The sequence below is a fragment of the Dermacentor andersoni genome, chromosome 3, assembly GCF_023375885.2.
Source record: "Dermacentor andersoni chromosome 3, qqDerAnde1_hic_scaffold, whole genome shotgun sequence".
Classification (NCBI taxonomy): domain Eukaryota; kingdom Metazoa; phylum Arthropoda; class Arachnida; order Ixodida; family Ixodidae; genus Dermacentor; species Dermacentor andersoni.
The window spans coordinates 222,822,178-222,849,144 of record NC_092816.1 but is presented as its reverse complement, the minus strand read 5'-3'; the positions used below and the strand labels follow the sequence as shown (position 1 = coordinate 222,849,144).

The 26,967-nt window shown below is 47.3% G+C and overlaps 1 protein-coding gene across 3 annotated transcripts in view; it reads right to left on the bottom strand.

Annotated features, from left to right (window-relative positions):
• The window catches only part of LOC126536818 (CUE domain-containing protein 1), a 106,654-nt gene that overhangs the window by 12,321 nt on the left and 67,366 nt on the right, over window positions 1-26,967 (bottom strand). For all 3 annotated transcript variants that reach the window (XM_050183829.3, XM_050183823.3, XM_055073049.2), the window contains 2 exons: window positions 25,489-25,687; window positions 18,179-18,229 (listed from right to left, as the gene is read on the bottom strand). In XM_050183829.3, the coding sequence (XP_050039786.1) occupies window positions 18,179-18,229; window positions 25,489-25,687 (250 nt within the window). The remainder of the gene's footprint in view (window positions 1-18,178; window positions 18,230-25,488; window positions 25,688-26,967) is intronic.

Sequence of the window (26,967 nt, the reverse complement as noted above, 5' to 3'; positions counted from 1 at the left end):
CCGAGACGGAGGCACACGAGCATCCACCAATGGGCGCGCACTCTGGACTAACGTCATAAGCCGGACGGCCGGTCACTCTGCCGACGGAGAAGATGGCCGCCCGCGCTTCGAAGCGGGCGAGGTCGCGTCACCTGTGTGCTTCAGCCCCTCGTCAGAGTTAATTCCAGAACTGTTTGTGATGGTCTATCACGCCGGAAATATTACTGCGAGCTTACGATGCGGCATTTGTGCCGCGTGTGTTTATTCTGAGCCGTGATCCGGCGAAGGAACATTGCAGCGAGCATCGCTGCGCTACGCTTTGCCTGAAAACAGGATCCCACGGCGACCGCTACGAACAAACATCCTGCGTGTTTGTTCTATGTTGTTTTATTTCGCTCCCGAGTGAACTTACGACGAGAAAAGTTTTCCAAACACTGGTGCCTACTGTTAGCGGCGGGCGTGCTCGTGTACTGTCGCTGCGTTTTTCGTCGGACGGTGCGAAGTGATGGAGCAAAACTATTCAAAGAAGAAATCGGAAAAGTGTGCGCACATGAAACAAACCTACGAGTGTCTCAACAGAAAATATTTGCAGAAGAAGCATTCAACGCAAAGATTTGTCGCCGTCAACTTAGCGTGAACGGTCATTGCCAGCAGTGAGATAGCCGAGCGTCTATATAGCGACGGTGTTCGAGCGTTGTGTAGCACCGTCGGTTGATTGCTGTCCACCAGGGCTCACTGCACGCGCAAGCTGTAGGATGCGTGCTGTGAAATTGTGAAAACACATAACCAAAAAATATAAATTTTATGCAATTTAAAACCAAGAGTATTTATTTAAAACGAAGATTAAAGCATTTTTTTACCTTGCTGCCTCGACCGTATTCTCGCCCCAGGTTTGTAATGGTTGCCATAAATGTATTGTTTTATATAAGTGCTTTTTCAATAACAACTGATTCATTTTAAGCTTGGAAAACGGGTAGTAGATACGCCGTGTACATGTGAACAAGCGCAAAAGCCTTGCAGAGCTGCTCTTTCTACTTTTGTCACTTGCAATGAAGCTAAAGAGCAGACGACGGGCAGCATTGTAGAAGGCACAGGGTTATTTTTCTGCCGCTATCCGGCATGTGCTGTAGCACATGAGAGCTCTACTAAAGCAGTCATCAAAATACAAAAGTCTTTATTTATACCGAGAATTACGCGTTTCAGGAGCACGATTTTTCAAGCTGGACTATTTTAGTCGCGGAGGCGATTGGCTGTCGCGCTTCGGTCATCTGGGCGGGGCCTCCCCTTTTTTCTAAAGTTGTATAGCAGGGGAGAGTTATTGGTAGACTTTGCAGAACAGAATAATATGCGGATAATGAATACCTTCTTCCGCAAGCGGGATAGCCGAAAGTGGACGTGGAGGAGCCCGAATGGCGAGACTAAAAATGAAATAGACTTTATACTCTGCGCTAACCCTGGCATCATACAAGATGTGGATGTGCTCGGCAAAGTGCGCTGCGGTGACCATAGAATGGTAAGAACTCGAATTAGCCTAGACTTGAGGAGGGAACGGAAGAAACTGGTACGTAAGAAGTCGATCAATGAGTTAACGGTAAGAGGGAAAATAGAAGAACTCCGGATCAAGCTACAGAACACGTATACGGCTTTAACTCAGGAAGAGGACCTTAGTGTTGAAGCAATGAACGACAATCTTATGGGCATCATTAAGGAGTCTGCAATAGAAGTCGGTAGTAACTCCGTTAGACAGGATGCCAGTAAGCTATCGCAGGAGACGAAAGATCTGATCAAGGAACGCCAATGTAAGAAAGCCTCTAACCCTACAGCTAGAATAGAAGTGGCACAACTTTCAAAGTTATTCAACAAGTGTAAGACAGCTGACAAAAGGAAGTATAATATGGATAGAATTGAACATGCTCTCAGGAATGGAGGAAGCCTAGAAGCAGTGAAGAAGAAACTAGGAATAGGCAGGAATCAGATGTATGGGTTAAGAGACAAAGCCGGCAATATCATTACTAATATGGATGAGATAGTACAAGTGGCTGAGGAGTTTTATAGAGATTTATACAGTACCAGTGGCACCCACGACGATAATGGAAGAGAGAATAGTCTAGAGGAATTGGAAATCCAACAAGTAACGCCGAAAGAAGTAAAGAAAGCCTTGGGAGCTATGTAAAGAGGGAAGGCAGCTGGGGAGGATCAGGTAACAGCAGATTTGTTGAAGGATGGTGGGAAGATGGTTCTAGAAAAACTGGCCACCCTGTATACGCAATGCCTCATGACTTCGAGCGTACCGGAATCTTGGAAGAATGCTAACATAATCCTAATCCATAAGAAAGGGGATGCCAAAGACTTGAAAAATTATAGACCGATCAGTTTACTGTCCGTTGCCTACAAAGTATTTACTAAGGTAATCGCAAATCGAATCAGGAACACCTTAGACTTCCGTCAACCAAAGGACCAGGCAGGATTCCATAAAGGATACTCAACAACAGACCATATTCACACTATTAATCAGGTGATAGAGAAATGTGCGGAATATAACCAACCCTTATATATAGCTTTCATTTATTACGAGAAAGCGTTTGATTCAGTCGAAACCTCAGCAGTCATGGAGGCATTACGGAATCAGGGTGTAGAAGAGCCGTACGTAAAAATACTGAAAGATATTGTCACGTGGTGGTGACGTTAAGAACACAGTAACAATACTGTGAAAGGCAAAACTAGATTTTTATTGGGCGAACCTGTGCCCACAAAACAGGCTACACTTATAGCACAGCGAAAGCGGCGAACACAGTCGGCGATCGTCGAAAATCTGATCAGCGGATCAAGCGCGTCGGCTTTTATAGAGCAGTCGTCGAATGTTCCAGACTAATCGTTTGGACCCGTGTGCCTTCCACAAAGTTCTTCACCATTCGCGTTACGCGATGAAATCAGATAACACAAGGTTCGGCGACAACAGACAGCCGGGTAGAAGCATCGATAACTTTCCAGAAACGTCGGATACATGCAGGCGCGTCCGTCGCTGTGCGATTACAGTTGTTAAGCGGCGAAACGTGGTCGCCCGATAAAATAAGTACACGTGTCAATACCCCCCTCTTAAAAAGCATCGACCCGATGCTGCAAACAAACGAAGTTAATAAACAAAAGCACTCGTAGCAAAGAAAAGAACAAAAATGACGAAGTTCGTCAGCGTCCGTAAAAGGGTTTAAGGCGCACCACGTGGACCACTTCAGATCGTGCGCGGCGCCGCTGTGAATGCGAAATGCCGTCTGGCACGACCTCATAGTCCAGAGCGCCAATACGTCGGATGACCTTGTAGGGTCCGAAATAGCGTCGGAGTAGTTTCTCACTGAGTCCTCGTCGGCGTATCGGGGTCCAGACCCAAACATGGTCGCCAGGCTGGTACTCGACGAAGCGTCGTCGGAGGTTGTAGTGTCGGCTGTCGGTCCTCTGCTGGCTCTTGATTCGCAGGCGGGCGAGCTGTCGGGCTTCTTCGGCGCGCTGGAGATAGCTAGCGACGTCAACATTCTCTTCGTTAGTTACGTGCGGCAGCATGGCGTCGAGCATCGTCGTCGGGTTCCTGCCGTAGACCAGCTTGAACGGCGTGATCTGTGTTGTTTCTTGCACCGCCGTGTTGTACGCAAAGGTTACGTACGGCAGGACCGCGTCCCACATCTTGTGTTCGACGTCGACGTACATTGCTAGCATGTCGGCGAGGGTCTTGTTCAGGCGCTCCGTGAGACCATTCGTCTGCGGATGGTAGGCAGTTGTCCTCCTGTGACTTGTCTGGCTGTACTGCAGAATGGCTTGGGTGAGCTCTGCTGTAAAAGCTCTGTCGGTGATGAGGACTTCTGGGGCACCATGTCGCAGCAGGATGTTTTCGACGAAAAATTTCGCCACTTCGGCTGCGCTGCCTTTTGGTAGAGCTTTAGTTTCAGCAAAGCGGGTGAGATAGTCCGTCGCCACGACGATCCACTTATTCCCGGATGTTGACCTCGGAAACGGCCCCAACAAATCCATCCCAATCTGCTGGAATGGTCGGCGAGGAGGTTCGATCGGCTGTAGTAATCCTGCTGGCCTTGTCGGTGGTGTCTTGCGTCGTTGACAATCTCGGCATGTCTTGACGTAACGGGCGACGTCGGCGATCAGACGCGGCCAGTAATACCTTTCCTGTATTCTCGACAGCGTCCGGGAGAATCCGAGGTGCCCAGCGGTTGGATCGTCGTGTAGGGCGTGCAGTATCTCTGGACGCAGCGCTGACGGTACAACAAGAAGGTAGCTGGCGCGGACTGGTGAGAAGTTCTTCTTCACGAGTAGACTGTTTTGAAGCGTGAAGGAAGATAATCCGCGCTTAAATGCCCTGGGGACAACGTCGGTGTGCCCTTCCAAATAATCGACGAGGCCTTTAAGCTCCGGGTCCGCTCGTTGTTGTTCGGCGAAGTCTTCCGCGCTTATTATTCCAAGGAAGGCGTCGTCATCCTCGTCATCTTGCGGCGGCGGGTCAATGGGGGCGCGTGATAGGCAATCGGCGTCTGAGTGTTTTCGTCCGGACTTGTATGTTACAGTGATGTCGTATTCTTGTAGTCTGAGGCTCCACCGTGCCAGCCGTCCTGAGGGATCCTTTAAATTCGCTAGCCAACACAAGGCGTGATGGTCGCTGACGACTTTGAATGGCCTGCCATATAGGTAAGGGCGAAATTTCGCTGTAGCCCAAACGATGGCGAGGCATTCCTTTTCGGTTGTAGAATAATTGCCTTCCGCTTTTGACAACGACCGGCTAGCGTAAGCTATCACGTGTTCATGTCCATCTTTTCTCTGGACTAGGACGGCACCGAGGCCTAGGCTACTGGCGTCAGTGTGGATTTCGGTATCGGCGTGCTCGTCGAAGTGCGCAAGTACGGGCAGCGACTGCATGCGTCGTTTGAGTTCTTGAAATGCGTCGGCCTGCGGCGTTTCCCACTTGAACTCGACGTCACATTTAGTTAGCTGCGTCAGCGGCTCTGCGATGCGTGAAAAGTTCTTGACAAATCGCCTGTAGTAGGCACACATGCCAAGAAATCTACGCACTGCCTTCTTGTCGATGAGCTGTGGGAACTTTGCTATGGCAGCTGTCTTCTGCGGGTCGGGGCGGACTCCAGATTTGCTGATGACGTGGCCTAAAAATAGAAGCTCCTCGTAAGCGAAGCGGCACTTTTCCGGCTTCAGAGTAAGTCCTGATGACCTGATGGCCTCTAGTACTGTTTCAAGCCGCCTAAGGTGAACGTCGAAATTTCCGGCGAAGACAACGACGTCATCCAAGTATACGAGACAGGTCTGCCACTTCAATCCTGCTAAAACCGTGTCCATCACGCGCTGGAACGTTGCAGGCGCCGAGCACAGTCCGAATGGCATAACCTTGAACTTGTAGAGGCCGTCTGGGGTGATGAAGGCGGTCTTTTCGCGATCTCTTTCGTCGACTTCTATTTGCCAATAGCCAGACTTGAGGTCCATCGACGAGAAGTATTTAGCGTTGCAGAGCCGATCCAATGCGTCGTCTATCCGTGGGAGGGGGTATACGTCCTTCTTCGTGATCTTGTTCAGACGACGATAATCGACGCAGAAGCGTAGGGTTCCGTCCTTTTTCTTCACCAGGACGACCGGGGATGCCCACGGGCTTTTCGACGGCTGGATGATGTCGTCGCGCAGCATTTCGTCGACTTGTTCTCTTATAGCTTCACGTTCTCGCGGCGAAACTCGGTAAGGGCTCTGACGGAGTGGTCGAGCGCACTCCTCGGTGATTATGCGATGCTTGGCGACTGGTGTTTGTCGAATCCTCGATGACGTCGAAAAGCAGCCTTTGTATCGTCGGAGCAGACTTCTGAGCATCTGTTGCTTAATCATAGGGAGATTTGGATTAATGTCGTAGTCTGGTTCGGGAGCCATGGTCGTCGGGGTAGATGCGGCGGAATCCGAGAGGACAAACGCATTATTTGTTTCCAGAATTTCCTCGATGTACGCGATCGTCGTGCCCTTGTTGATGTGCTTGAACTCCTGGCTGAAGTTTGTCAGCAACACTTCAGTTTTCCCTCCATGCAGTCGAGCGATCCCTCTTGCGACGCAAATTTCACGGTCTAGCAGTAGACGTTGGTCGCCTTCGATGACGCCTTCTACGTCAGCGGGTGTTTCGGTGCTGACCGAAATAACAATGCTGGAGCGAGGCGGGATGCTCACTTGATCTTCGAGCACACTCAAGGCGTGATGACTACGAGGGCTCTCCGGCGGCATTGCTTTATCTTCCGACAGCGTTATTGACTTCGACTTCAGGTTGATGATTGCGCCGTGTTGGTCCAGGAAGTCCATACCGAGAATGACGTCTCGTGAACACTGTTGGAGGATAACGAAGGTGGCAGGGTAAGTCCGGTCATGAATGGTTATTCTTGCCGTGCAGATCCCAGTCGGCGTGATGAGGTGTCCTCCAGCGGTGCGAATCTGAGGGCCTTCCCACGCGGTCTTAACTTTCTTCAACTGGGCGGCGATGTGTCCACTCATTACGGAGTAATCGGCCCCTGTGTCGACTAAGGCAGTGACTGCGTGGCCGTCGAGAAGCACGTCGAGGTCGGTTGTTCTTTGTCTGGCATTGCAGTTAGGTCTTGGCGTTGGATCACGGCCGCGTCGTGTTGAACTGAAGTTGGAACGTCGCGTCGTCAAGTCGTCTTTCGTCGGTGTAGTCTTGGCTTCCTGATTTCGTCGGGACGGCGGCGTGTCGTTATGTCGTCGAGATGGTCTCTTCGTCGTCTTCGTCGGCGGCGGAGGATCTTCGTCAGTTCGACGAACAGCAACCGCACCTCCATCGGTTGCTGCTTTTAGTTTTCCGGATATGGGCTCGCAGAGCGGCCCCGGGCTGGGCCGGTGTATGGTCGGCGCTGCGGCGACAGGTAGCGGCCTGGTGACGGCGAACGGGACGGTCGTCGAGGGTTCCACTGAGTGGCGGCGAGGTAGTCGGCGATATCGCGAGGTCGTTCGCCAATCTGTGGTCGCGGCGCGTTAACGGCGAACCCTCGGAGTCCCATCTCCCGGTATGGGCATCGGCGGTAGATGTGCCCGGCTTCTCCGCAGTGATAGCAAAGCGGGCGGTGGTCGGGGGCGCGCCAAACGTCAGTCTTCCTCGCGTAGGTGCGCTGGGCGACGGGTGGGCGTGCTGGCGGCGGCGGCGGTGGACGACGGAATTGCGGCGTTACAGGGCCCTGGCGTTGTCGCAGAGGGGGACCTTGACGGCGGGTGACGGTGGCGTATGTCATCGCTTGCGGCTGAGGCTGCGGCGATTCAGGGGCTAGCTACTCCGAGTTGCTGTTGGAGCTCTTCACGTACGACGTCGGCAATCGAAGCCACTTGAGGCTGTGATGAAGGGAACAGCTTCTGTAGCTCCTCCCGCACGACCGCTCGGATAGTCTCGCGCAGGTCGTCGGTGGCCAGTGACTGAACTCCGGCGTAGCTTGTTGAATTCGTGCGCCGGTTGAATTGCCGGTTCCGCATTTCCAGTGTCTTCTCGATGCTAGTGGCCTCGCGAAGAAACTCGTCGACAGTCTTCGGTGGGCTTCGTACCATACCGGCGAAAAGTTCCTCCTTTACACCACGCATCAGGAGCCGGACTTTCTTTTCCTCTGACATTTCCGGGTCGGCGTGGCGGAATAGGCGGCTCATTTCTTCTGTAAAAATCGCGGTCGTCTCATTAGGCAGCTGCACTCGGGTTTCTAGTAGTGCTTGGGCTCGTTCTCGGCGTACGACGCTTGTGAAGGTCTGCAGGAAGCCGCTTCGGAAAAGGTCCCACGTCGTCAAGGTGGCTTCTCGATTCTCGAACCACGTCCTGGCGGCGTCCTCCAAGGCGAAATAGACATGACGCAGTTTGTCGTCGCCGTTCCAGCTGTTAAATGCGGCGACCCTCTCATACGTCTCGAGCCAGGTTTCTGGGTCCTCGAATGTTGAACCGCGGAACGTTGGAGGCTCCCTGGGCTGCTGCAGCACGATGGGAGACGCTGGGGCTGCCATTGGGGTTTCCTTGGCCACAGCCTTCTTGGTCTTCTCAGGTAGAAGTCCGTGCTCCGGGGGCAGCTGTTGAAGACGGCGGCTTGCTCGATGTTCCGGGACGGCGCTGGTCTTGTCTTTGCGGTCTGGGCTTGGATTACGGCTTGTCGGGGGCGTCCGGTACATGGACGTAAAGCACCTCCACCAGATGTCACGTGGTGGTGACGTTAAGAACACAGTAACAATACTGTGAAAGGCAAAACTAGATTTTTATTGGGCGAACCTGTGCCCACAAAACAGGCTACACTTATAGCACAGCGAAAGCGGCGAACACAGTCGGCGATCGTCGAAAATCTGATCAGCGGATCAAGCGCGTCGGCTTTTATAGAGCAGTCGTCGAATGTTCCAGACTAATCGTTTGGACCCGTGTGCCTTCCACAAAGTTCTTCACCATTCGCGTTACGCGATGAAATCAGATAACACAAGGTTCGGCGACAACAGACAGCCGGGTAGAAGCATCGATAACTTTCCAGAAACGTCGGATACATGCAGGCGCGTCCGTCGCTGTGCGATTACAGTTGTTAAGCGGCGAAACGTGGTCGCCCGATAAAATAAGTACACGTGTCAATATCTATAGCGGCTCCACAGCCACCGTAATCCCAATAAAGAAAGGCATCAGGCAGGGAGACACGATCTCTCTAATGCTATTCACAGCATGTTTACAGGAGGTATTCGGAGACCTGGATTGGGAAGAATTGGGGATAAGAGTTAATGGAGAAGCTGTGTCTTACCAGTACTCACGTACGGGGCAGAAACCTGGAGGCTTACGAAAAGGGTTCCACTCAAATTGAGGACGATGCAACGAGCTATGGAAAGAAGAATGATGGGTGTAACGTTAAGGGATAAGAAAAGAGCAGATTGGGTGAGGGAACAAACGCGAGTTAATGACATCTTAGTTGAAATCAAGAAAAAGAAATGGGCATGGGCAGGACATGTAATGAGGAGGGAAGACAACCGATGGTCATTAAGGGTTACGGACTGCATTCCAAGGCAAGGAAAGCGTAGCCGGGGGCGGCAGAAAGTTGGGTGGGCGGATGAGATTAAGAAGTTTGCAGGGATGAAATGGCCACAATTAGTACATGACCGGGGTTGTTGGAGAAGTTTGGGAGAGGCCTTTGCCCTACAGTGGGCGTAACCCGGCTGATGATGATGACCTCAGTAACTTGCGATTCGCTGATGATATTGCCTTGCTTAGTAACTCAGGGGACCAATTGCAATGCATGCTCACTGACCTGGAGATGCAAAGCAGAAGTGTGGGTCCAAAAATTAATCTGCAGAAAACTAAAGTAATGTTTAATAGTCTTGGAAGAGAACAGCAGCTTACGATAGGTAGCGAGGCACTGGAAGTGGTAAAGGAATACATCTACTTAGGACAGGTAGTGACCGCGGATCTGAATCATGAGACTGAAATACTCAGAAGAATAAGAATGGGCTGGGCTGTGTTTGGCTGGCATTCTCAGATCATGAACAGCAGGTTGTCATTAGCCCTCAAGAGAAAAGTGTATAACAGCTGCGTCTTACCAGTACTCACGTATGGGGCAGAAACCTGGAGGCTTACTAAGAGGGTTCTACTTAAATTGAGGACGACGCAACGAGCTATAGAAGGAAGAATGATAGGTGTAACGTTAATGGATAAGAAAAGAGCAGAGTGAGTGAGGGAACAAACGCGTGTTAATGACATCCTAGTTGAAATCAAGAAAAAGAAATGGGCATGGGCAGGACATGTAATGAGGAGGGAAGAGAACCGATGGTCATTAAGGGTTACGAACTGGATTCCAAGGGAAGGGAATCGTAGCAGGGGACAGCAGAAAGTGAGGTAGGCGGATGAGATTAAGAAGTTTGCAGGGACAACATGGCCACAATTAGTACATGACCAGGGTAGTTGGAGAAGTATGGGAGAGGCCTTTGCCCTGCAGTGGGCGTAACCGGGCTGATGGTGATGATGATGATGAGATTTGAAAAACACTGATTTGGGAAGTTGGTGCACTGTGGTAACAAGTATGTAGGTTCCCAAGCAGTTTGATTAGTATTTCAGTTTGAGCTTACTAAATAGTGAAACTGCTCATCAACCTACAGTGTTACTACCACATCGCTCAAACTTTGTTCCCAATTTCATCTTTTTCAAATATCAATCAAATCCTAATAGATAAACATATTTTTTTGTGAGATTCGCTTTTGTTAAACTGCAGTGCCAATTCAGCTGCTCGAAGACAAGCAGACGCCTCATGCACTTCATGTCCTGCATTTTTGGGCATGCACACATGGGTAACATTTTGCAGAAACAATTGTCACTGCATCATATATGCATCATGCTTGTTTGTTTGCAATGCCAAAACCAGGTAAGAGGTCTTTTAGGCTTATCTAAAATATCAGTTACGTCCACTTGCCACCACCTTCTTGTCTCATTAACACTAGGCCTATCATCTTCCTTTCCATTGCCTGTGGCTCATTCCTTAGCTCAGGCAAGGGTTCAGGTATTTTTCAAATAGGGGGCGATTGATGATTTAAGATGGCGATTGATGTTAATGATGATGAGTTTTTTACATGCTATCGGGTTTTCCTCAATAAACACTGAACCTTGTTTTGCCTCTCCAGAGCAAAAGAACAGTAACACCTGGGAAGAAGGGCTTCATGAGTTTGTCACATGGCGCTGCACACGAAAATTTTAAGGGTGATCAGGACATCCAGACATCCCCTTGGATCCACCCATGCCTTAGCTTCCTCTCATGTTTCTTCATAACTCTCGCAAGCTTCAGCAAGCACAAAACATGTCAATGACATTTAAAAAGTACTATTGAATTATTCTTCTAAGTTACAGTAGACTTGTTCATATGTTCTGGAAAAAGATGTGAGATAATATGTACAATCCAAAGTCATTAAAAAATTCCGGTAGACTAAACTGTAGATGGCATCTAGGTAATGTGAAGCATTATGCAAATCGTTGCAGCATGAGATGCCCATGCATGATAATCTGGTGGGGTCCGAGTGCATGAAATGAGCGTTGTTGCTTTGGCAAGCTTACGCTGGTGGCCCTTGAATTCAGCCTGGGTCAGCAGCATCTTTGGGCAGAGAATTTCAGCGGGAAATTTTTATGTGCCCACTTGATGACAAGCATTGCATCACAAGACGGAAACATGTGTCGAGCGTGGCGCCTGACTGACCTGAGATGCACATTGTTATTTTAGGATTTCCATGGGAAACTGAAATGAAATCAAGCAGGTGGACAATAGTGGAGCCGGAATACAACGCCCCCATGCCACCAGAGTGAAACATGGCGCTCACTTCATGCCAACTGCACCAGGAAATGGTGGTGTGTTTGAGTTACCAGCTATTAACAGTGTGCAGTATGCTTCTTATACCACACACACTGTGAAACAGATAGGTGAAGATGTTTGTTGCATTGGGTTGGCGGCAGTAGCGATGAATGGTGATGTGTGATGACTCGCGAGATTTGCTGGCACCAGAATAGGAAACTAAGTGCGTGGTGGCATATTCATGTGACATGAGTGTGCAAATAGACAAGAATGGCACCGTGAACGGCGCTGCTGCACCAGCGCTGAGAGCGCCGCATGCAGGGCAAAATTCAACTAGCGGGTGGTACGCCCTATGGGTACGCCTCTCCTATCTCTCCTTCGCACCGCCTTGATTGCCTCTTGCACTGTGCGTGTTCGGGCACGTTTCGTACCGCGTGCAGTGTGTGCTTACGTGTGTGTGCATGGACGTTTTATTCGAAGGACAATGTACAGTCTGTTTCACACTTAGGGGAAAACTCGGAGCGTATTGTATCGCTATGTGGCGGGCGCTTGGGCCAGGTGGAAGCAGCAGCTCGCGCAGGCTCAGGTGCTCGAGGGGCGGGGGTCTTGAACGGCGTCGTCTGCTACGGCGGCGCGCGCTGGCCGCATTGTCAGAAAGCGTTCTACTGTCAGTTGCAGTGCGCCGATCTCATCGTTACTGCGTGAAATGAGGCGGTATTCTTTACTAAGCGTTGTGCGACGCCCACTGATATGCCTTGAAGGTAAGTTCATCGCTGAAAGGTGCAGGGCAGTCATAGACAACGTACTGATTCCATACGTTCTTGACGGCCCATTCCTGGAAGGTGACTATACATTCTAACACGATAGGCCACTGATCCACACTGCTCATGCGGTGCAAGAACTGCTGGAAGAGCACACCGTCACTCTCTTGGAGTGGCCGCCTCAATCCCCGGGTGCCAACTTCATTTAAAATGTCTGGGGCTCATTGAAAGTATCGCTGGCACACCATCCCCTTTATCAGTCGCCCGAGGTTAGGCTTCGATCCATCATCGTTAGCGACTGAGACGTGCTGCGAATGAACACATCCCTGATCAAAACACTTTACACTTCACTGCCTTCCAGGATCAGCGCTGTCATCGCTGCCGCTGGGGACATGACGAGATACTAACTGAAGTTCGGAGCGTGACGTGTCCAATTCCCCGCCGGCGGGCAGGGTCTGTCTGGTGTAGCGAATGACTGTAGAGAAAAATCACTTCCAGCTCATTGTTTTAACCTAAAACATTCCTTTAATCGTATCCATTTGTTCGTCGTGTTCGACCCCCCATAGTTATCATTGTTGAGTGCTTTGTTTTCCTTTCGAGTCAAATAACGACTGAGCACATTGTGCACACAACTTGGTGCGTCTTGTCGCTGCTTATTACGGTAGCACACACAGTGAAGAAATATACGTGCATGCGCTCAGTACCCTGGCCTTTCGAAAGAACAAACGAAGCATGCTGTCAAAAGAAGTTTGTGGAACTCCATTATTGCCAATGAAGGCTCAGAGTTTGGCGTCGCACATCGTTTAGTAAAGAATATCAGCTCAGTTCCCGCAGTACCGATGAAATCTGTGCACTTCCCCTGACAGTAGCACGCTTTCCGACAATGCGGCCAGCGTGCGCCGCATTGTCGTTTGTGAAAAAGTTTGTGGAACTCCATTATTGCCAATGAAGGCTCAGAGTTTGGCGTCGCACAACGTTTAGTAAAGAATATCAGCTCAGTTCCCGCAGTACCGATGAAATCGGTGCACTTCCCCTGACAGTAGCACGCTTTCCGACAATGCGGCCAGCGTGCGCTGCTGTAGCAGACGACGCAGATCACGACTCCGCCCCTTGAGCGTCTGCGCCTGCTCGAGCTGCCGCCGCCGCACGACTGCATTGCTTGCCCCATCACGATGCAGTACGTTCAGAGTTTTCCCCTAAGTGTGAAACAGACTGTACACGCTTCTATTTGCCTTCAAAAAGATCGGTACGCTTGATGATTATTTTTATGGCTGCAATGCGGCGAAAGGGCAGCGTCTGCTTAGTCATGTAAGTGACGCTGAGCAGGTAATTGGAAACGACATCATATGTGCCGCCAGAAATATCGTTGGCACATATGATGCGGCACATACATATGCCCCATACGAGCTAAAATCATTTTTGCAGTTTCTCACAAAATGTTTGCTACAAATCCATGTTGTCTCTGATGGTGACAATGGACTGTAATCAACAAACTGATGTTATCTTCCTCGACTATGAAAAAGCTTTTGACAAAGCCCCTCACCGTCACTTATTACATTAACTTTCTTTCTTGAAATTAGACATGGATGTATTAAAATGGCTAGAAACATTCCTCAGTAACCGCGAGCAATTCGTTACTATCAACGACCAGTCCTCCGTCAACCTTTCGGTATCTTCAGGTGCCCCTCAGGGGTCTGTTCTTGGACCACTTCTCTTTTTAATACGCATCAACGACTTACCGCTTCATGTAACTTGCAAAATTCGGATGTTTGCTGATGACTGCGTTATTTATCATACCATTAACAATGACACTGATGGAGATAATTTGCAACAAAATCTCAACCATGTACAGTCTTGGTGTGCCCATTGGCAATGACTGTTAATCCAAAAAAATGTAAACATATGTCATTTACTCGCAGTCGTACACCCTTCCTGCCTTCTTACACAATAGCCAACAATCAGATTGAAACAGTAAGATCATTCAAGTACTTAGGCGTCTTAATTTCCTGTGATCGTAACTGGGGCATGCATATCAACAACACAGTATCATCGGTGAACAAAACACTCGGCTTTATGAAGCGCCACTTGCGTCATGCGCCTCAGGATGTCAGACTTGTGGCGTACAAATCACTTATCAGGCCTAAAGTCAAATATGCGTCACCAATCGGGAACCCATATCAAAAATATCTCGTTAACGCAATTGAGTGCTTATAAAATCATGCAGTAAGATACATTCATTCATCCTACTCATATGACGTAAGCATATCATCCTTAAAAGAGAAATCTTAGTTAGAGTCACTATCGCACCGCCGTATGATAGCCAACGTTGGTCTTTTTCATCAGTTTTTCTACAGTTCACTTAATCATGTACCATACATAATTCCACCCGCAAGAATATCACAATGCGCTCGTCATCCATTCCAAGTTTTAAAACCACGCTCACACACAACTACCTTCTCTGCTTCTTTTTTTTTCTCGAACAGCAACTGATTGGAATGCCCTTCCCCACGATGTTGTATATACTAATAATCACCATGTGTTCATTGCTGAGGTTGCTTCAATTTTGTCAAATTAATTGCCTTTTTGTACAAATTCATCATCTACCATACGTTTGTCGATTGTATGCAATGTATCTACCTTTTTTCAAATGTTCCACTAGTTACTGAAGTAAATTGTCCATTGCCACTGTTTCTTCTCTTCGGCCAAAATAACTGTTGCTTTTTCTTCTAATTGACAATTTGTCACGAGCATCTACTTGTTTATATATTACAGGGTATCTACCACTTTTCGAATGTTTCGTTTGTTATCATGTTGAATTGTTGTTGCAAGATGTACCCCACCCCTTTTGTAACACCCCTGATAAAGGGGCCTTTAAGGAAATAAACTGACCTGACCTGACCTGACTTCCATCAACACTGTGTGGAAATAAACAAAATATATCGCTGCATAGCACAAGTACGACATGTGCACACAACATTAACTAGTTCGTCCACTATAATATAGAATAGAGTCAGCAATGTAAATAGCTTGGCCATTTTTTAACAGTGCTCAAGAGCTGGAAGTTGAAAGTATTAGTAACCATTTCTGCTTCAGCAATGCCGGCGCAACCAAGACGTGGGCATGTATCGTTCAGTAACTCGATCGATTGGTGCAGTGGTGATGCAGAAATGAACTCCGATCATGTTCAATGCATCGTGCGCATATTCAATTTCTCAGCACGTGTGAACTTTGGCCACTGCTAGCGCATACAACAAAAGTGGTTTCCATTCTTGGGCAGCACACACACAAACGAAACACGAGAAAGAAGACAGGACAAGCACTGGTCGAACAGCTGAAAGTTTTTATATGAATAAAAGGATTATATACCGCATAATTATTAAATTTATGTGGGTCACATAAAAACCGTCATACACTCAGGTGTGATCAATGAACAAACTCGCTTCGTTTGCCAGTTGTTTACTTCGTTTGGCGCACCACAGTACTACATGTCTGTCGTCTGCTTTTTTCGTACCATTTTCTTGTGAATTCGCAGAATTTCACTGGTGGCATCAACCCTTTTGTGTTTACATTGCTGTCGTGACAGTTAACAACACAATAATAATTTTCGGTCATCCGAAGAGGCGCCGTCGCAAACAAGAGACGTTTCGTGCGCAGCGCGAACTGAACGCGGGTGCGATCGTGAAGGGAAGCGGTGGCGGAAACCTACACCCGTTGGAGGTGAATTCGTTCCGCCAGGGGAGAAACGAGCGTTGGCGTCTAGGATGAAACTTGGCGTGCGGACGTCTATACTGCGGGAAAGCTGCTGTTATGGGAGCCTATACTGCTCTCGACACTGCTGCCTCACACCTTTCCTTGTTTACGTGGCACCTAGTGGCTGAAAAACGGATACGATCACAGTTTGGCCATATACGTACTGTATGCTGGTGCCAAAGATATTTTTTTCCGGGCACATTAACTGGCAAAAAAGAAGTGTAACCGCAGTGGGTCATTTTTTGCATTCTCGATTTCAAAAGTTGGTGCCAGGACATTCCACGAGAACAGATAGTATCAACGAGGCTTTACTGTATATGTATTTTTAAAATGTTATATTTATTTTTGTCATAGCCATTTTTGTTTATCTTTCCTTCATTTTGCACCATTGTGCACCCCTGCATGACAACATGAAAAATGATGACCTGCAAGAGGCTTTGCAGTAAAGCACAGGTTAATTTTTGGAAACAGTTTATTTTCACGGTTTCATTTTGATATTTTTATGCAAAAATGCAAGCTCAACATTTCTTGCTACTCCAGCAGCACAGAAAATTTTCCTACAGGCACTTGCGCACTATTGTGCTTCAGTCCATCTAAAGGTGGTTGAGGTCGTGGGAACATTTCACATTCGCCCCTTGTGCATTATCGTGATGTTGTGATGTGCGACCTTGACTGCACGATGCTGGCAATTCATGCTGTGTAGTGCAAATTCAGCTTAATGCTTTTTTTTCTACATGTGAGCTAGACCTGTTCTGCAAGAGCACGGCCAAATATGGTAAGCAAGCTCGCTACTTTTGCAGTCCTCAGTCTAGCCTACGCGGATGATCCAATCAGCAGCAAACTACCGGCCGTGATTTAGGCCTAACCATCACACCTGCCTAGGCTGTCAGGCCCAACCAGCACTGTTTCGTCTTGTGTCAGCCACCGAGCTTACGGTTTACTGCCACGTTGACATTAACTCCTTCAGGTGCTGTGCGCACAGTTGTACATGCCAAGACAGCACAGCAAAAGCAAGAGCACTGGTGAAAGTAATGCTCTTTGAAGCAGGCTGCATAGATCTTGAAGCACTTCTCAATGGATCTGTCCTGTAAGTTTGAATATTATATGTTAATTGTTTTATTAAAACGAGTTGGAAGATAGATGGCTAAGTGTTTGCTCTGCGTGTCGGTATGTCATCATGTGACATGTTCACTTCTTTCATTGTTTTTCACAGTGCTTTAGATGCATATTATTCAAGTGGCCAGATAGGTGCTTTGTAAGTAAGCTTGACACAAAATAGTTGATGTTCTCATATCAGACGTTCGAGTAGAGTTCTTGTATGGAGTTCACATTCTATGAACTGAACTTGATGAAATGTACTGAATAATTTTAAATTCTTACTTCATTCTGTAGCTTTATGTTTTCGATAGTTCTGAAGATGCAAGAAATGTGATGAAACTAAATTTTTAATAGCCAGAATTAAGTGGCACCTGAAGGCGTTAATCTATTCACCTAATCTATTCACCGCGGCTATACGGCTCTTCAGGATCCGTACAGACACTGTGAATATTGTTTGAATAATTAAGCAGCTGCAGAAATTAGTTAGCGACTTTGTCTTTGCCTTGTCTTGGCTATATGAGTTACACGATGCAACTTTCTCACCGAAACCGAACCTGTTGATTATCATGTATTAAATTTGCCATATTTCTGCGCGTATGACATGCTCCCCCAAATTTTTAAAGTTTTAACGGTAAAATCGGGGTATGGTTTATATGCAAATTTCCAACTTCAGGTGTGGCTTCACAGCTGCGCGAATTTCGCCTCGTAGTGTGGTTTCACGGCAGTGCGCTCTGCGCTGCAGTGAAAACACCTTAGGGGCACTGTTCACCATAAGTGTCGAAGAGGTGGGGAACAGAGCAGTTGGCTAAAGATATGACGCGAATGCAGACTGTTTTTACTAATTTGGGCTTTGTCTGCAGTGTTTTCTGTGGGTTTTAGGGCGGGGTTTTTTTTTCTCTTCTTCCAGGCTTGCAATTGGGAGTAGGGCTGTACGTGGAAAAAACAAACAAACCTATATTCGTTGATTTTGAGTACTTCGAATACTGAAATTCAAGCCGAAGCGAATATCGAATAGCATAATATTAAACCGAATATTAGAAAATATTGAATATTCATGCCAGCCTACCACACACATGTATGTGTCCAACATGTCTTAAGAACGAGAAATGAAAAATAACGTACAGCGCGAAGGACAAGGACTGCGAGAGACGACATACACAGCGCTTTGTATGTCGTCTCTTGCAGTCCTTGTCCTTCGCGCTGTACATTATTTTTGATCATAAATTACCAACTAGCCCAAGCAACCACCCTAGAGAAATGAAAACATGGACACACCATCATCAGGGACCAATCCAGCACTCCGCTCCATCTCCTGGCTCTGGATGTCTGCAAACAGAGATGATATAAATGGACATACAGCCAGTACCACTGCTGAATATATGACGCACAAATGTACTGATGCGTGCGAGCATATACAGGGTGTTTCGGGTAACTTTAGCAAGAGTTTAAAAATAAGACAATGCGACCAAATGCATGTTGCTCACTTTTGTATGTAGTGTGTCATGCTATTATTTTTGCTTAATTAGATAATTAGTCAAGATTAACTAACGAACTTCTGAAGCAACAAAGCTAGGAAAAAATTTCAATTAGGAAGTTGCAGAGCAGTTGCAAAACGTCCGAATAAACAGTTTCTGTCTTTCTATCTATTAAGTATTAGTGTTCTTCAGCTTACTGCGGATGCCTGCAAAAAAAAAGAAGAAGAAAATAACACCATGTGACATGCCCACTTGCGCGTCGTGATTGCACTGCTCCCAAGCGTTCCCCGCACAAACGAACATAGCATTTAGCCTGGTGTGCTGCCGCTGCATCTGCTTATCGCTATCATGAACCGCCGCGAGCGAAGGACCTCGCTGGCGTAAATCGCACAGTCAACGCCTTCGTCACTGTTCTGTCGCTTTTTAAGCAGCAGCATGCCCTGCTAAATGCTATGTTTATTGTTTGTGCATGGACAGCTTGGGAGCGCTGCAATCACGGCGCGCAAGCTGGTATGTCACGTGGTATTTTTTTCTGTATTTCGCAGGCATACGCACACATCTCGCAATGGCCGAAACCAGCCCACCTGCAAGCACCCCAAAGCAGCCGGTTTCCTAGTCCACAACAGGTAATCGTTCTGCATCCACTGGTTCCCGATCGCTATTGCGGCGCAGTCTTCGAAGACATTAAAGACTGGCTTGACAAGTATGAATGCGTCGCACAGATTAACCAGTGCACTGAGCAGCAAAAGCTCTCCCACATCTATTTCACCCTTAATGACAGTGGCCGTACTTGGTTCGAGAACCGTGAAGCTAGCCTAACGACATGGAATGACTTTCGGCAGAAGATCACGGATACTTTTGCAAGTGCCGACCAATGTGACTGCGCCCAGCAGATGATGGAGCTACAGGTGCAACAAATTAATGAGTCGGTCACAATGTTCGCCGAGGACATGGCCCGCTTCTTTCGTAGAGCCAACCCGATCATGACCGAAGATAGGAAGTTGCACTACTTCATGTGAGGTGTAAAAGAGCAGTTGTTCACGGGGCTTGTGTGGAATCCACCAGTCACTGTCACCGACTTTATCAAAGAGGCCACCGCTATTGAGCGGGCCCTTCATCAACGGTGCAGGCAGTATGATCGACTGTCCATCAGCACTACAATCAATGCCACCGCAGGGACTGCCAAGTATCAGAATTCTTTGCGTGGATTGATCAGAGAGCTTGTCAGAGAGGAAGTGCAAAAGATTCTGACACTGACACTGGATAGACCCGTAGCATCAATCACCGAAGTGGTGTGTGACGAAATCAGGCAGGCGTCCCCGACTGCCTGATTTGGTGATGATCTTTAAGATCACCAGCGTCCCATGACTTACGCTGCCACTGTCCGATGTTGATCACCCATCACAACCACACCGCCGTACCACCAGCCTCCGACAGTCACTCCTTGGTCGCCGCCGCAAGAGGAGGCTTTGAGGCGCGCACCCGTTATGCTGCTGCAGTCACATCACCAGCTGTCGTTCGCCACACCTTGGTCAACGCCGCAAAACGACGCTATGGGATGGCCGCAATTTCGGTGAACCGACGTACGGCGCACCCTCGATAGGTGACCACTTTGTTTTCACTGCGGAGGCGCCGGCCATATTTCGTGCAATTGCTGGCATCGCGACACATAATTTCAACTTCATCGTCCGTGGTCCTATGGTCGACGTGCAAATGACAATTCTATGCTCTGCTGCAACGACGCTGCTTTTCGGGGACCTCCAATAGCGCACCCGAATGACGAATCCGTGCCGAATGATAGGTCCGATTTCGGCCGTCGGTCGCTCTCCAACCCCTCCACGTCAGATGGCTTCATCTACTGGACATACTTTTGCTGACCTCCGAGGACGAAGGTCGGCGACCTCTGGGGGTAAGGTTGCAGGCCCGCCGCAAAACAACAAAAAGTCCCCAAAACTACCGCTGCAGAATGCTGTGAAGCCGATAAACACCGAAGAAATTATAAGTGCCGACATTGATGTTTTCGTGGACGGGCAGCCGGTGACAGCGTTAGTCGACACTGGCGCCGACTTCTCTATAATGAGCCAGGAACTCGTCTGCCGCCTGAAGAAAGTAAAGATGCCATGGACGGGACCTCACATAAGGACGGCAGGCGGCCAATTACTGATGCCTACTGGAAGAGGTACTTCTAGAATTAATTTCGGGGATTCTTCTTTCATGGCCGCTTTCATCATTCTTCCTGTGTGCTGTAAAGATTTGATTATTGGAATGGATTTTCAGAAAGAATATGGTGCCGTAATTAACATCCCGGATCGCATGGTGGTGTTTTTTAAGAGTCCTGGTTTCGTCCATTGCTTATCGCTGCAACACCACTCCTTTCGTCTAACAGAAGACGATGTTGTCATCCCGCCTTGATCACGTACCTTTGTTTCGGTAGCATGTGACGTACCATTTCATTGCAAAGGCGTTGCCGACCATATAACCACGTTATTGTTAATTCATGGTATCTTGGTCGCACGAGGAATCGTAAATGTCACTGACGGGAGCACGAACCTGTTGCTAACAAATTTTAGCACAGAGCGACAGCACCTTCCCAAGGGCACGGCTGTGGCTTATTTTGATGGTGTTGCGGATGTCCGCAGCTGCTGTTCACTACTCGAACAAGCGCCTACGCAACACCCAGCTTCTGCACTTGACGTCAGCACCGCTTTGTCGCCGCACAAACAAGAACAGCTTCTTACGTTAATGGCCAAATTCAACGACTGCTTTGTGTTGACGTCCAGTGTTGGTCGGACACCTCTAACAAAGCACCGAATAATTACAGAGGATACGGCAAGGCCAATTCACCAAAATCCTTATTGTGTTGCTCCTAGAGAATGTGAAGCCATACAACAAATGAAAAAAATGCTTGAAGACGACGTGATCCAACCATCAATGAGTCCCTGGCATCTCCTGTAGTTCTAGTCAAGAAAAAAGACGGCAGCTTGCATTTCTGTGTGGACTACTGAAAACTAAATCAGGTGACAAAGAAAGACGTGTACCTGCTTTCCTGTATAGATGATTCACTCGACAGGCTTCGACATGCACGTTACTTCTCTTCAATGGATTTAAAAAGTGGATATTGGCAAATCGAGGTAGACCCAAGAGACCGTGAAAAAACTGCTTTTGTGACACCAGACGGCCTATACGAATTTAAGGTCTTGCCTTTTGGCTTGTGCTCTGCCCCTGCTACGTCCCAATGCCTCATGGACACTGTGCTTTCAGGCCTGAAGTGGAAAACCTGCTTAGTGTACCCCGACGACGTCATCGTGTTCCCCGCAACATTTGAAGAACACCTTGAGTGGCTTGAAGCGGTTCTGCAGACCATCCGGTCTGCCTACTTTAACCCTGAAACTGGAGAAGTACCACTTTGGTTTTGCGAACCTATAGTTTCTTGGTCGCACTGTCAGCCATGCAGGTGTCCGCCTGGATCCTAAAAAAATTGCCGCCGTCGCACAGTTTCTCGTACCATCTGATAAAAGGCTGTCAGATGCTTCCTCGGCCTCTGTGCTTATTACCGGCGGTTTATTGCAAACTTTGCTTGCATTGCGCCACTGTTAACTCGCCTCACGAGACGTTGCTTTTGTATGGGGCGATGAAGAGCAAGATGCATTCAACGACTTGCGGCAACATCTCCAGACACCTCCAGTGCTTGCTCACTTTGATAAGACCACTCCTACATTGGTCCCCACTGATGCCAGCAATGTTGGCTTGGGAGCTGTTCTTGTGCAGCGGCAGGAGGACACAGAAAAAGTGCTTGCTTATGCAAATAGAACACTCCCACAAAGGGGCTAATTACTCAACAACTGAGAAAGAATGCCTTGCCGGGGTATTGGCGGTCATGAAATTTCGCCCATATATGTATGGCCGCCACTTGAATGTTATCAGCGACCGCCAATCATAGTGTTGGTTGACAAAGCTCAAAGATCCTTCTGGACGATCGGCACGTTGGAGCTTAAGGCTGCAAGAGTTTGACATGACTGTCATGTACAAGGCAGGGAAACGACATACGGACGCTGACTGCCCGTCTCAATCACCGATAGAGTCACTTGCTCCACCCGAAGAAGGCTCAGCATTTCTTTGCGTTCTAGACACATCCGCCATCGCGCAACAACGGGACAACCCTGAGTTGCTTGAACTTATCAGTTACTTAGAGGGAAGATCTGCGAAACCACCTAGAGTTTTCGCACGAGGAGTGTTGTCATTTTGTTTGTGAGCGAAAGTCCTTTACAAAAGAAACTTTTCTTCGACCGGGTCCCCCTATCTGTTCGTCATTCCTGCAGCTCTTTGCATGGAAGTAGTACTTCAAGCCTGTCACAATGAGGTGACTTCTGGTCACTTAGGCTACACGAGAACTTTGGCCAGAGTGTAGCAAAGGTACTACTGGCTGAGACTTACCACCGCCATGAAACATCACGTTCGCACTTGCCTCGAATGCCAAAGGTGCAAGTCGCCTCCGTCGAAACCAGCCAGCCTCCTACAGCCCGTCCAGGTTCCTCGAAGACCATTTGATCAAATCGGAATCGATATTTTGGGCCCATTTCCTACTCCTACTGCAGGCAATCGCTTTGTTATCATCGCAACCGACTATCTCACACGTTACGCTGAAACAAAGGCAATCCAGAGAAGCACAGCAGCCGAGGTGGCGCGCTTTTTCATTGAGCATATCGTGTTGCGACACGGCGCACCAACCGTTGTCATAACGGACCAAGGAACCGCATTCACGGCTGCACTTTTAGATCACATCTTGCTGCTAAGCGGAATGGCTCATTGGAAGTCAACCGCCTACCATCCACAAACCAATGGATTAACAGAGCGCCTAAACAAAACAATTGAAGACATGCTCTCAATGTAGGTGAATGTAGAACATAAAAATGGGATGACATCCTACCTTACATCCCTTTTGCCTATAACACGGCAAAACAAGAGATGACGCGCATGACTCCGTTCACCCTTGTTCACGGACGGGATGTACGAACAATGCTGGATGCAATGCTTCCACACTGACACGGACGCCGATGTTTTCACGCAACGCGCAGAAGAGGCTCGGCAACTCGCGCGCTTGCGGATCTGCCAGCAGCAAGACTATGACGCGGGCTGCTGTGATCTTCACCATAGAATAGTAAGCTATGAAGTCGGCGACAGAGTGTGGGTTTGGACACCCATATGGAAACGAGGCCTCTCTGAGAAACTGTTAAGGCGATACTTCGGACCTTATCGAGTATTGCGGCGACTCAGTGATGTCACGTACGAGGTCGTTCCCGATAGTCCTAATTGTACGCAGCGCCGCACATACTTTCCTGAACTTTTGCACGTTGTCCACATGAAGCCGTATGTGCGCAAATAACTATGCCAGAGACCCTTACTTCCGCGAGTGACATTTCTGGTGTAGCATCGGGGCAATGCTCTTTTAGGGAGGAACAAATGACGTGTGTATTCTATGCAGAAGACAACGACAATGGGGGCATTAATGTCTAGTGGGTGGCTGAGATTGGGCGAGGATGAAGAAAATGTGCCTCTGTTCCGTTTGTTTTTGAACAAGTTGTTGTTGTTCTTGCAGAACATCTCCCTGTCTTCTGTCCGTGTTGTACCACGACAATGTTTTCTTATTTCTTACTTATTAGGTGCCTCTCTAGCAAGGAGCGTCTAGAAAAGTTGCAAGGTCGTATCTATTTTTACTTTCTAATCGAACCTAATCCTTTGCCTAAATAATTAGTAGCAGATGGGGAACTCCAAAACAGGGCTTCTCTCCACACCTCGTTCAGCACAACTGAAATGTCAAAACTGCTGGCTGTGGCAGCATGCATCAAGAAAGCACATTTTGGAATTTCCTGTTTGGTCTAACTAGCCTCTGCCACTCACTGCCACACTGTGCAATTCTATGGAGCTGTCATGGGTATTTGAGGATGGCCCACCATTCAATTCTTCATCACATTCTTGCATGTGAATTCTCTGCTCCCAGTGAGACATACTTCACTAATGTAATTTACCAATCTAGCTTAAATAGCTGAGTTTCGGTACTGCACCTTGCATATACATTAATGAAGTCCAGCTAGTAACAAACTAATTCGGATCCATCCATTATGCGAGCTTTCACAGCCCTTGTGTTGATCAATCAATCAATCAATCAATCAATAAATAAATAAATAAAATACAGTTATGGCACTGCACACAACAAGAGGAGTGCTTGTGGACTGCTTTGTTTTCTCTGCTTCCTGCTAGGAAGTGGTTTGGTGTCACAGGAGTAAATTGAGAAGCTGTTGCTAGTTTATTTTTTAGTCTTCCATTGTCTGTTCCATAATTTTGTTTTGTGCAGTGCATGTGACACCCAAGATATGTACAGGGAACTCTGTTTTTATTCAAACAAAATTACAAGAAGATATTTAGCTTATTGAGGCTTTTTGTTCTCTCCCAAACAAATGGCAATTAGATTTTCTTTTCTTGGTCTACATCATCCAGCAAAAAAAGTAGGGCATCACTGGCCTGGTTTGTCCAGCCTTTTCAGTTGTCAGGTGGTGGAATGAGTCAGGGCAGCAGCTCACTTCTCTGATGACAAGTTACACACAGTGCAACAGCACTTTTTTTATTTTTCTTCTGGATGAACCAGGCAGGCAAAATTTTAGGTGTTTCGATAAATAACGTGGACTAAAGAAATTGCCGTTTCCAACTAACATGTGAAAATCAGTGCTAATTAAGTAAAGCTCTTTTCAATGTTATGCAAATGTTATGTTATGGTGTAAATGTGCATAATTACAAAAATACAATACAATGCTTCTGAATATGTAGTGCTATTAACGTAAATGCAGTGCAATTTTTATAAAAATGTAACTTGGTGATGCAACTGTTTCAATGTTAGTCATAGCGTCACACAGAGACAAAAATAGGGGGCAGTCGCATTGTGGGCTGTGAGGTAGCAGATAATGGGCTCTACCCAGCAACACAGCAGCCAGCAGCCAGCAGCTTTCCTTTGAAATCTTATTGAGATGTGAAATCTGAACGATGTGGAGTAGCGATGCATTTAAAATTGTATTCTAAACGTGTTAGAATAACAACGCAGCTACACACAGTACGCACCTTGGTTGAGGGTGCGTATGAAGTCGCGGTTGCTCTGCAGCTGTCGCATGAACTCCTGGTTTTGCAGCAGGATGGCCATGCGTTCGTCCTCGAGAAGCTGTGTCTCGGCCTCTGCCGCACCAGAGGAGAGGCGGCGTTGTTGCCGTACATTCTCGGCCATGCGTTGCTGTAGCATGGCTGTACTCAGCTCCCCCGCTGCCTGAATCATCAGTTGTATGCAGACTTTTGTACATACAGCACTTTAAATACTGTTGTGAGTATTTTGGCAATTCATAAATATCATCGCAAAGCAATATTTACCACTGTAACATAAATACCTTTTTTTTTGCGTCATCTTGCAGTGCTTTTTAAGATACTTTTCAAGATACTTGAGTGAGTTGACTAGTTGCAGAAATACCCTGCTTGCTACAAGCTTGACTCAAAATAGGTATTGGCATTTGTAAATTGTGAATGTGACAGCCACCAACATGACGTAAAGAGGATCCTGGCTTGCGACCATATCCATAATGTTTACCACAAAAACACAGCACGAAAATGAGCCATGTTGCTGTTTTATACCTCAAGCTGACAAGTGCCAAATAAGTAGAGAAGTGCTTTAATGAGGCAGAACATTGTTTTGTTTGTATAATGTCCGGCATTTCGAAAGTAATAATGAAACAAACAAAATACTTATGGAATTAAGGTATTTAGCACTCTACTGACCAAGTTGTTTGCCTAGTATTTAGCACTTATCTTGGGTACTTTTTCTGAGTATATTGTACCATCCTCAGGGAAAGAAGTGTATAAATTTAGGCATAGATAATGCGCATAGTTTTGTTTCTATCCTCCCCAGTTTGTGTTATATGGGCATAGTCTGTTACACTTAGATCAAAGTTCATGCAACCTTAGAACAGATGTGTAATGGCATGAAACCACGCCCTTGAGTAACTGTGAGTATTGAAAGATTGAAAGCCTATTTAACATAAATAAGTTATACAATTACAAATTACACACTTTTGGGACTGGACAAATTCGTTAGAAGGTGCTTACCAATTGTTATAAAGGAATAACATTTCTATGGCAGCTGCAATATTATACTACGTAATAACATAAAGCAAAAGTAGTTCAAATAAGTAAAACAAGGAAATACAGTGCCAGACGAAATTTTACTCACAAGTATTTTTTAACAATTTTATTTTCACATCGTCAAAAAGATCCGCAGAGGAAAAGAACAAGTGAGGATGTGTGCATGCATGCGCAGTGCTACGCAGTGCCAATAAGTGATTGCTTTGATTTTTTAAGAAATGTATGCAATGCTCTTAGAGTGGTTGGGTTACTATCAAGCCTATTCCAAACTGAGGTGCCTGTAAACTGCAGTGAAGGGTGACCATAATTAGTATTTAGCCTAGGAAATAAAAACAACAGCATGATGCGTTCCCAACAATGAGAAGTCAGGGGCGAAGCGAGACTGTTGTCAAGATGAGTTTTTCCTTAACTATT